Source organism: Triticum aestivum, chromosome 6D, assembly GCF_018294505.1.
Source record: "Triticum aestivum cultivar Chinese Spring chromosome 6D, IWGSC CS RefSeq v2.1, whole genome shotgun sequence".
In the NCBI taxonomy this organism is placed as follows: domain Eukaryota; kingdom Viridiplantae; phylum Streptophyta; class Magnoliopsida; order Poales; family Poaceae; genus Triticum; species Triticum aestivum.
This window is the reverse complement of record NC_057811.1, coordinates 1,756,124-1,767,713: the sequence shown is the minus strand read 5'-3', so window position 1 is coordinate 1,767,713 and position 11,590 is coordinate 1,756,124. Positions and strand designations below refer to the sequence as shown.

The following is an 11,590-nucleotide window of genomic DNA, read 5'->3' as shown; positions in this document are numbered from 1 at the left end:
GACTGGAATTGATGAGATAATGTCATCTCAAATTGTTAGAAAAACCTCATTTCAAGGAAATAAAATTAGAAAACACTCGGTTTCCTGGTCTAGTAAGGGCCCATCTAAATATGAAAAACTTAAACCTTTGAAGAAAAATCCAACTTCATTAAGCAGAGACCCCTAAAAAAACTTCATTAAACAGAGGGAAATTCAATATTATAAACCAAAAAAATTGGTGGTTCTTTTAAAAATAATTTTGTTTGGCAATAAGAAAATATTTTTTCAACCAAAACAAAAAATCTAAAAAATTACAGTCGTTTTTTTAATCATTATTCATTCACATGGCACAATGTTCTATTAGAATAAACCACATCCTCAACCATTAGATTTTGCTTTTGCAGTTTTTTGTCCGGAATTTTCTTATGGAAGTGTCAAGTGTTTTCCCACTTTTGCTCATGTAGGTAGGTTGTCCCACACTTTTCTCACTTTTGCTCATGTAGGCTGAGTTCAGTTTAGCTTATCTGAATGAATAAATAAACCTTGCATGCATCCATGGGATCCGATCGGCCGCTGACGACGACGATTATAAACAAATAAATTTCCACGGATGGCAATCAGTCAATCATTCAGGCAACGCGAACGCACACCAGTACTATAATCGTCGCTAGCCCAGCTAGCTCTGAGCAGATCCTGTCAGCAGATACTCAGATCCGATCGATGATGCCAACACAACTGCCAAGAAAATATATCAGTGACAGCCATGCCCCTGTTTCTTCTCTTCCTTACTGCTGTCGTCTCATCTGCGGCCAGAAACGAAATGCCCCCCACCAACATTACTTACTGTATTTGTCTCCATGCATGCGATCATCATCATCATTAGTACTCCCTCCGTTCGAAATTACTCGTCGCAGAAATGGATGTATCTAGATGTATTTTAGTTCTAGATACATCCATTTTCGTGACAAGTAATTCCGAACAGCAACAACGACATCAATCAATAATGATGATGATTAATTAAGCTTGCTACTAATCATAATCATAATGTTTCCCCTGCTCTGCTCTGCTCTGCTTGCTTTGGATTCTTGCTGCTAATAAGAACCCATCCAGCCTCCCCTGCAAGATGCCACACAAACTTGAAAGGCGCTATCTATCTTGTACGTATCCCAAGCAAGTGGATGCATGCTTAACTGGCCCACGAGCGCCTCTCGTTTCATCTAGCTAGTGCCTTGCTGGTTGTTGTTGAGTGGGCATTTTTGGATCCAAGCACCCTGGAAGCTCTTTGCTTTCCAACCATTTTTGTAAAGTTTGATAAATCCAAAATGAACTACTCCCTTCGATTCCTAAATATAAGTCTTTTTATAAATTCTAATGCGGACTACGTATGGAGCAAAATGAGTGAGTCTACACTCTAAAATATGTCTACATACATCTGTATGTGGTCTTTATTGAAATCTTTAAAAAGACTTGTATTTAACAACGGTGGGTAGATGGATTCATGGGGAAATTTTTTTTAAACAAGGGTGGCCCCAAAAGGATAAAAAGAAGACAAACATAGTGATCTATAAACTACTCCTTTTGTAAACTTTTATAAGACATCTTACATCACTACTTTATTGACCTAAAACGTCTTATATTTGTTTTATTTCTTTGCAAGAAAACTTCTGATCTATTCGTCAATTGTAAAGGTAGTAAAAAGAACACCAAAAGTAAAAGTTATATCCAGGTCTGTAGACCACTTCGTGACGACTACAATCACTAGAGCGGGCTGAAGGCGAGCCCCCGTCATCACCCCCCACCACCGAAGCCGGGCAAACCTTGTTGCAGTAGATAGTCGGGAAATTGTCATGCTAAGGCCCCACAGGACCAACGCACCAGAAGAACAAGCGTTGCCGATAAAGAGAAGCGTAGATCGAAAGGATCCAATTTGCAGACACACACATGCACACGAACGAAAACCGGATCCAAGGAAGACAAATATCGGCCGAATGGGCGGTTGCATTTTCAATTCTCTTTCTCCCCCACCGCTCTAGGTCCCTTGAGAGTGAGCCCTCCCCCCTAAGATCCGCCTTGCCCAATTGACTTTCTTCACTAGTGGTGTCCTTCGTTGGAGTAGAGGAAGGAGAGGTGTGCAAGGCTGCCATGTATATATGGTAGGAGTAGGTTGTGTTTTCCCCTTTGATATGGCTACCGTAATGTCGTGTTAGAGCTCAGGTCTGGCGGTTGCGGAAGGGGGCGGGGGGGGGGGGGGGGGGGTCCAATTGTAATATCGTCAATAAGCTCACATGTTACCAGGATCTGGTGCCAATAGGACCACCCTTCCCTTTGGGGAGAATCTTGCTCTTGTGGCCGACAACCGGTCTCTAATGACCCACTGTTGTATCTTCTAGTAGAATGACGACCAACTAGAGCGTCGACCTCCTCTAAAGCCACCTTTGTTCATTCCTCCCGTCGTCGTGCCACACGGGAGGCAGTTTCCATGCAACTTACCATCTACTTCTCTGCCATCCAGTTAGCCGCACGTGACGGAGCAGTAGCCAACCCATCTTACCAAGTGGTTTCATCCCCGTCGCTGATGGGCTTGAGTCAGTGGTGCAGACTGTTATAAGGACGGAATTATAATCTTGCTTCATGATCTCGACTTCTCCTTAATGCCTGTAGTGGCCTATAATTTGGATTCTTCGAGGGTCCTGGTGTAAAATGTACTCTTATACCCCATCCGGTCCTTTTTGTTTGCGTATAAGGTCCAACCGCCACCAGGGGCTCATGCAAACCCTAGCCGCCGCCTCCCTCGACTTCTCCCCCTACTGGACTCCTTGTCGCTGTCAGTGGAGGCCGACAAACAAAGCTTTCCAAATGAACAGTTGTGGCAGGCTCACCTCCTTGTTTTGCAGGGAGGTCTCCGCAGGAGTGCGTCGACGGCCCTGGGCGACATGAAAATGATGGCAGAACATGACATTTCTTCTTCCTTTTCTGGTATCGTTCACGCCTTTTCTTTATTCCGCACTTCTCCTTTCCCCCATGAGGTGGAGTATGCCAAATCGGTGACGGTAGGTGGGTCCTGGGCCAGTCAGCAGCGTATCTTGCTACCGTCCACGGGTGGCGGGAAAAGGGGGGCAAGAGAGATTCACAATGCCTGTAAGGGGAGACGGAACGGCACAACACAAAAGATGGGGAGGAGACTGCACATGAGAGATCTCACGGGAGGGAGACGTTCGGTCGGCAAATTTTTATACGAAATCATCCGTGTTTATCAAAAAAGAGAAAAACTAGCAACCTAAACCAGTGCGAGCAGCATTTCTCTAACAAATCACAATGCCATTTCACCCGCAAAAAATATTAAAACAAAATCACAATGCCAATGCCTTTAAGTATTTTCCTTAAAACTGCAACAATTAATGTTTTTATACGTCGACAGCTCGCCGTCCAGCGAGGCAAAAATGTTTTTCCTTTTTAATCAAGACCGAAAAGGCAGAGCTACAATTTCTTTCTTTTTTTTTGAGATTGTTAGGGTTTTTACAGCCAAGGTTTTTTTTACTGGTTTCCTTATTACTAGGGCGAAAGTTGGATTTGTTTTTTGTTTGAATTGTAGGCTATATAAACACTTGAGGCCAAAGCAATCAGGCAGACCCATCCCTGTCTTCTCCCCTGCTCTGCTCTGCTGCGGTGAGGCGACAAGAAGCAGGATGAGGAGCCTGCTGGGGGAGGAGCGCAGCTTCATCATCGAGAGCGACGACGACGACGAGGAGGATCCCGCCCACAGGGGCGACGGCGTTGGCCATGGGGATGATGGGTCGTCGTCGGACTCGTCGTCGTGCGCCACCCCGCGCGGCGGCGGCGGCGGCGGCGGGGACAGCCAGCCCAACTCCTACACCAACCAATGGCCGCAGAGCTACAGGTAATCATCCCATCTCCATCCATCTCCTTCAACTCCCTTTCTCTATGTCTTTCTTTCAACTCGATCCAATTCAGCATTCAGATTCCCTGCCTGCTTCTTGAAAATTCCCTTCAGAATTCAGTTAAAAGACAAGGATTCAGAATTCAGACTTGCCGCTGCTTCTTTCTTTGGCCCCCCTTGCTACAACAATCACATGGCGTTCCATTCCTTCTACCCAGTAGTTTCTTCAGCACCACCACCATGTCTTGTTCACGCAAGTCTTACCAAGCAAACGCTTGCTCCGATCCGCCGCCTTCCGCGGGGAAACAAGTAATAGTACCTTTCTGACAGACAGAGAGACAGACAGCACAAACCAACCTGCATGCTCATCATGTTCTGCTCTGTTATGTTCCCCCCTCTGCATCTCTGGATCTGTATGGTGCTGATGTGGCAATTAGTGAATATACATCCTCAGAGTGGGAAAGTTGGAATTGTGTTTGCCAACCAGTCCCAATCCATTGCCTGTCTCCAAACAAGCACTACTATTATTATTATTATTTATTTTGGAAGGATGTTACCCCATGGTGGGGTGGGGCGATACAGCTCAGGCCTGTGGACCAGCACCTGCCTGTCACATCTTCATCATCTCCCCAGCTGTTTCTTTTCCTTGGATTTTTCCCTCCAAATTGCGATTTCTTTTCACTCGGACGGTTTTGTTTCGCAGGAAGAGTTCACATCGCCCTGCGTTTTTGTTTTGTTCAAAGTCATCATTTCTGTCTGAATCTTACTGTATTTTGTCAAGTATAAATGGACTGAATCTTACTATATCTTCTGTTACAATGCTCAAAAATCACACAATTTGCTCTGCTTATTCTCATGTCACTAACAATACTTTCTTTTTCCTCTCTTGTGTTTTCACAGGCAATCGATCGACATTCTGAGCAACGTGCAGTCGCCGAGCCTGGGGTTCCTGGGGACCCCGACGCTGAGCCGGCTGTCCAACTCCTTCCTCAACAGCTCCTTCCTCAACAACTCGTTCCGAGGCAAAACCCCCGAGATCGTCTCCAACCTCGTCAAGCCGCTCATACGCCCCACGACAAGCGACGAGCAACAGCAACAGCAACAGCAGCATGAGGATATCCGGAAGAGCTCGCAGTACCTCCTGCCGTCGAGGAAGCCGTCGCTGCAGCAGATCCCCGAGGATCAGAAGCCGCTGGTGGTTGGTCATGAGGTTTCTCCCTACCAGCAGTGCTCTTACACCCAGGGAGCTATGAACGGTAAGCACCTGCAACATGGCTATGAATGAATTTCCCATTCTGAATGTGAAATGAAATGCTAGATTTGGCTGGTTGATACAAGTAAATCGATAGGTAAAATCCGACTACAAATTGTCAATGCTCGTACGTATGGTGTTTCTAGGGCCCCTCAATTATTGGCACTGCAGCATATTCTTGTGATGTACCATTGCTGAACATCAGACTTGGTGAACCTAGACACGTTCATAGCAGACCGATGTCCAAGTTCAGTGTACCGATGCCCCAGTTAGGAGTTTTCACGCGCCGTAGCACCGTGCTGACGGTTACTGATACACAATTTACACTAGCCCAAAACATCAAACCGTAAGTTAAGAGCATAAATTTTTGAAGGATCTGCATACAAATCACACTGTTTTTTGTGCCATTCTTACAGTTTAGCAAGCACCCAAGGTTGACAGAAATTATTAATTAGCTCCTAGAATGTTCTGATCAGATCTACTTAACAAAATGAGTTGCTGGCAGTTAACTTAAGCACAGAGAATCAGGCCATCAAGTACACCAAGTGGTCAATTATGCATGATTGAGCACTGTCTATTCGCGTCGTTGAGGCGCCGCATCACACATTTCGATTTTTCTTCTTGTTCTTCCGTATTAATAGGGACATCACATGGTTGATGAGTCAGCACAACCAAACCATGTGACATGTTGTCGCATCGAGATCTGCAGGCTGTCCCACTGCTTCAAGACAAAACCATTTGCCATGGAATTATACAGAAATGATCCCTTTCAAGAAAATGTGGAAATATCAAACCAAGGAGTTGACCTGAGTTAACAATGAAGCTTTTCTGTGTGTAATCTATTTTAATTGGATCTATATTCTGAATGTCTCAACTTTCCTGCGATAAATTTTATTGAACCTGAAGAATAGTTACTCATCATTGATGATTCCTATGATAAAATGCTCTTGTTTCTAATATATGCAGGAATAAATGTTCTGTGTGGTGTCGGAATCCTGTCGACGCCTTATGCCATCAAGCAAGGGGGGTGGCTGGGACTCGTGATACTAGTTGTATTTGCTCTGCTCGCATGGTACACCGGTGTGCTGCTGCGCCGTTGCCTAGACAGCAAGGAGGGCCTTCAGACGTACCCGGATATCGGCCATGCTGCCTTTGGAACCACGGGTCGCATAGCCATCTCGGTAAGATTAAGTTCTTCAGTTTGGGCAGATTTCTGTCAGGGAAAGTTGTTGTGCTAACTTAACTTATTTCTGCTTCTTGTGTGTGGCTTCACTATCTGCAGATAATTCTGTATGTGGAACTGTATGTAAGTACTCCGTACCAGCCAGCCATTTAAATCCAAAGAGTCATCACAACATCTGAAAGAATCTGCAACGAATTAACCGGTCCTTGATCTGTTGTTGCAGGCCTGCTGCATCGAGTATTTGATACTGGAAAGCGACAATTTATCCAAGTTGTTTCCCAATGTACACCTGAGCATTGGGGGCTTGACGATAAACTCGCATGTGTTCTTCGCAATCTTGACGACGCTTGTTGTCATGCCGACCACCTGGCTCCGTGACCTCACCTGTCTGAGCTATATTTCAGGTATCAATCTATTCACTTGTTGCTTTTATTTTCATCCTGCTTGTGCATATGCTCTGCATCAAGTTCAGCTACATCCAGTGCCATGTCCATGTAGCACACACCATTTCTCACGATGTTGTTCTGTTTGTGCTTTGTAGCTGGAGGTGTGGTTGCATCAATCCTTGTGGTCATCTGCTTATGCTGGATTGGGGTTGTCGATCATGTCGGCTTTGAGAACAAAGGGACGGCGTTAAACCTCCCGGGAATTCCTATCGCGATTGGACTGTACGGTTACTGCTACTCGGGACATGGGGTGTTCCCAAACATATACTCTTCTCTGAAGAATCGCAACCAGTTTCCTTCCATTCTTTTCACCTGGTAAATTGGCCACTTTGAGACAACCTATATGCAGTCCATCCATGCCCCATATCATATATTTTTTTGGGAAGTTCAGCACTCACTCTTGGTTTGATGCTTCTGTAATTTCAGCATTGGGTTCTCTACCATTTTGTTTACTGCCGCCGCGGTGATGGGATACAAAATGTTCGGCGAAGCCACCGAGTCTCAGTTCACCCTCAACTTACCAGAGAATTTGGTTGTTTCCAAGATTGCCGTCTGGGCTACGGTAAGCTGCTTTTGCCTAAATTATTTCAGATCCATTTGTTCTGTAGCAAGTATGTTTTATGTAACTTCATTCTCAATCATGTTGACTTATCTCTTGGCATTTGTTGCAGGTGGCAAATCCAATAACCAAATATCCTTGGCTTGTCAATTATTTCTCTTGAAAGGGGATATTAATCTCCAAACTGAGACATAGAGAAATTCTGTTTCTTGTCAATGCTTCTCTAGAATATACGCCGATCTTTTTATTACACGCTTAATAACGTTCTGAAATTATTTGTTGATGCTCATGATTATTGTGCAATGTCTTTAACAAAGAATCACATATGCATTGACCATAACCCCACTGGCCATGAGTCTGGAAGAGTTGCTGCCGCGAAGCCAGCAGAAGTACTCCAACATAATTTTGCTTAGATCAGCCCTGGTGGTGTCAACCCTCATCATTGCTCTGTCAGTTCCCTTCTTTGGTAAGTTAGTTTGCTCTCTTTAGTCAGCATATGCCAGCATTAGTAATAGATTGAATCATTCAGTGACCATTGTTCATTTTACATGTAAATTGACAGCGCTTGTGATGGCTCTGATTGGTTCTTTATTCGCGATGCTTGTGGTAAGTTTTCGCTGATTATTTCATCAGATGATAACAACTTGGTAAGCTATTCGTGAGAGGCTAAAATATGTTTTCATTGCAGACCTACATTCTTCCTTGCGCCTGCTTTCTGGCCATCCTCAAGGCAAAAGCGACTTGGTATCAGGTACACAAATATTTCCAACGTCACATTTCTTTGTTATAACTATACTTGTATCTAGCAGAACGGAGAAGGTTCTGAAGTCATATTGCGATGCATTGCCAATCAAATTTATGTAAAGCACCTATTTATGGTGAGGAGCCTAACTAAAAACTATTTTACAGACTGCGACATGCTCATTCATCATCGCCGTAGGGGTTACCTGCGCCTGCGTGGGGACATACTCATCCCTCTCCGGGATTGTCCAGAACTACGCAACCTGATTCTCCCTACATACATAATTGAGAAGATTGCTCGTTCAACCGCGTTATTATACATATAATTAAGCATATGTATGAGCGAGAGTGGAGGATTCAAATTTTGCCGAACAATGAATTATGTCCATCGATATATAAATGTTGTATGATTAAATTTGTATTGCTGTTAAATTTGTGGCAACCCCGATAACTTTGCATTATTATTGTTAAATTTGTGTGTTGATGGATCTTTATCAGTATAAAGTCCCAGTTCGGCTAGCTAATTACCGACTACTTGAATTTTTCATCAATCTATATTGAGAGTGTAATTTTGCCAACATGCAACTAGAACCTTTATTTGTCTCTAGATTAATTATATTTAGAGTGAGGTGTGTATGGTGACGGTTGGATGCTGATTTTGAGTAATAACATGTAAATGCAAAAGAAAGTTAAGGCAGTGCCACATGGTTTCTTTGGTGCCGGCTATATAGGGAGGATTAAAACAAATGGAAATATAATTGCGTGGAATAATGAGGGGGCAGGACAAGGGTTGCAGGAAGGTGTATGCAGATGACCATTGTCCAAATAATGGAATCAGTTGACCGGGGATCTACGTAGAACATGGGTGGCCATTTTGCAGCGGCTATTTAACAGTTGAGCTTTAGGAATAGTCTTAGGGTAACTGAAGTACAAGTAAGGTGGGTGCAAATATGGAGAAGATATGATGCATGTGGGATATGTCTTCAGTGTGAAATTAAAACCTAGAACTTTGTTCGCCAATGGTGCGGGATAAACCGAAGGATATTGAGGCAATGGCGTGTGGTTTCTTCCGTGCTAGAAAGGGAGCAACAAGTATAATTAGACATGTCCCCTTTCATGGAGTGGTGAGGTTCCCACTGAGATGTCCTGTGCAAAGAAAAGACAAAGAAGAACAAGGACTATAGAGAGGATCAAAGTATAGTACTACAAAACAATGACAATAGCCATCGGTTCACCACTGGCGGGCTCACCACAGCTCTTGTATCGACCCGACCCAAATTTATCGGAGTCTCTGTGCTTGTTGTGCTAGTCCCTGGATCGGTTTGCTAGAGTTCCTTTTTTACAGAAGTTTTTCTATTTAATAAAAATAGACAGTTTAGGTTTAAAATAAAATAGCAAATAGACTATAAAAATTCCACAAAAATTCAAAAAAATCTCTCTATTGATATGGAATCATGTGAACTTTTTCTTGGCCTAAAAATGAAAGTTTTTTAAAATAAACTTTTTACTAGGCTTTCTAAATATGCAATAAAATTATTTGCAAATAAATTTCAAATGCATCAAAGTTTGTCCAAAACCCTTTATCCATACTTTTAATGCCACTTTGAAGAAATCATATTTTCTTCTCTTTTATCTTTATTTTAATAAATGGAAAAGGAAATTTGGAACCTCACTTTGGCTAACTTTCAAAATTGATTCAAGAGACTTTCAACTCTTTTCTTATAAACTTTTGAAGAAGTCATGGTATCTTCTCTCAAGTGGTCATTGAGTTGCACAAAGTATTGAATCGGTTCACAAGGGAAATCAAATAAAGCTCAAAATGCATGAAGAATATGGATGCATATGAATGATACTTAGTGATAACATCCAAATTGAAAATTAGGATGTTACAGTTCTTACATAAAACATGCTCTCTCTCTCTCTCTCTCTCTCTCTCTCTCTCTCTCTCTCTCTCTCTCTCTCTCTCTTTCTCTCTCTCATGCCTCACCAGAAGAACTCAATTAATAATATTGTATACACGGACAATTATCTCTAATCATTTGTAGTTGTTCAATACAGGTACATAGATACATAGACAAGTAACCATGGCATTCTAGGTGATCATTCTATTATATCTCTGTCTTCAATGCCTAAGGCGTATAGTATAATGGTCAAATTTATGAGATCAAAAGCAATAACTCTTTTATCAAAGTAATGTCACGCAAATGGCAATCAAGTCAATACGAACCAAGATGAAACCAAACGAAATATGCTAGGCATGGAATGTAATAGGTAGTGTCTTCTTTCTTTTTCTTTTTTGCGAGAAAACTTTCGATCTATTCATCTTCAAGCATTGCAGTACAACACAAATTGCTATGGAATTAGGTAGATATAGTGGACTTTTTGAGGAACATATTTGGGATAATGTGGAAGCTTGATACATGTAAGTGAAGGGGACCAAGGTAGTCTTTGTTGGGAAGCATTTGACCCAAATTTAGGTACAACACGATATGAGCGACAAAATATTGATAAGAGTTTAGCTTTAGGTGTACTCGCAAGAACACCTATAACAGTAGCTAGATGGATTTTCTTAGTCTTTACTATTAAAGGGGAGTTTGTGGTCATCGTCATGATAGTCTGTTCTCCACCTCACTTGTTCTTCTTCCTCCAATTGCATGGCTCATACAATTGTTTTGTCATCCTAGCTAGCCCAAACAAAGAATCATGTAATAAGTTCAACAAATGTGGAAGAAAATCTTACACAATATTTAGTATTAAAGGGGAATTGATGTTCCATGTTGTGATGGTTAGTTCTCCAACTCACATGCTCTCTCTCTCTCCCTCCCCCCCTCTCTCTCTCATGGCCCATACAATAGTTGGCCCAAAGTAGCATAGGTACATAAGCTAGTAATAAATCCAACAAATAAGGAAGAAATAATACACAATTAATGCTTGATGATAAGTAAGGAAATAACATGACTAAGTAAGGATATTAATTATATAATTGTTGCCTCGCACAAACGAGGAACAAAACTGATACATAATTCATGCATGATAACAAGTATGAAATAACAATGATAATTAATGAAATTTCTTTATTCATTCCATTTCACAAAAAGTGGCAACCATCCATTCTAGATAGCCTTATAATTTTGCCATTTGGCATTTAAATCCTACGACTTACCACATTAATGTATTAGTCCCTAAATCTTACACTTGGGTTTATGGAAACTTCATAATTTCTAATTCAGCCCTCAGATGTTAGGCTATTCACACATAAGCATCTTTGAACATAAATAATCCAACACACCCCAACATGTTTTACCATACTATTTCTCATAAGTTTCAAGGAGCAAGAAGCAATGGTTTCATGTAGTGAGTGGGTAGACAAGAGGGTACCTAAAGTAAGCATCAGTATTAAGGGGAGTGGGACTCTAAGTAGTTTCATGTGGACAGAGGCAAACATGAAATGTGGAACTAACTCTATGAGTTGATGCTCTTAGCTAGTACAAAATGCCAACAGAGTGATGATGAGTGGATGAATATGACATAT

The 11,590-nt window shown here is 42.1% G+C and overlaps 1 protein-coding gene across 1 annotated transcript; it reads left to right on the top strand.

Moving 5' to 3' along the window:
- The first annotated feature begins 3,594 nt into the window (after positions 1-3,594).
- LOC123142892 (amino acid transporter AVT1C) lies at positions 3,595-8,519 on the top strand. Its single transcript, XM_044561597.1, has 12 exons — positions 3,595-3,877; positions 4,778-5,133; positions 6,096-6,310; positions 6,412-6,435; positions 6,536-6,716; positions 6,854-7,073; positions 7,185-7,320; positions 7,430-7,449; positions 7,641-7,783; positions 7,880-7,923; positions 8,006-8,068; positions 8,227-8,519. The coding sequence occupies exons 1-12, from the start codon at positions 3,666-3,668 to the stop codon at positions 8,323-8,325; spliced, it is 1,713 nt and encodes a 570-aa protein (XP_044417532.1). The 5' UTR covers positions 3,595-3,665; the 3' UTR covers positions 8,326-8,519.
- The last annotated feature ends 3,071 nt before the right edge of the window (positions 8,520-11,590 follow it).

Coding starts and splice junctions, on each gene's coding strand:
- LOC123142892 (XM_044561597.1), top strand. CDS start 3,666: ATGAGGAGCCTGCTGGGGGAGGAGCGCAGCTTCATCATCGAGAGCGAC. Junction 3,878..4,777: donor CAATGGCCGCAGAGCTACAG/GTAATCATCCCA, acceptor GTGTTTTCACAG/GCAATCGATCGACATTCTGA. Junction 5,134..6,095: donor CACCCAGGGAGCTATGAACG/GTAAGCACCTGC, acceptor TAATATATGCAG/GAATAAATGTTCTGTGTGGT.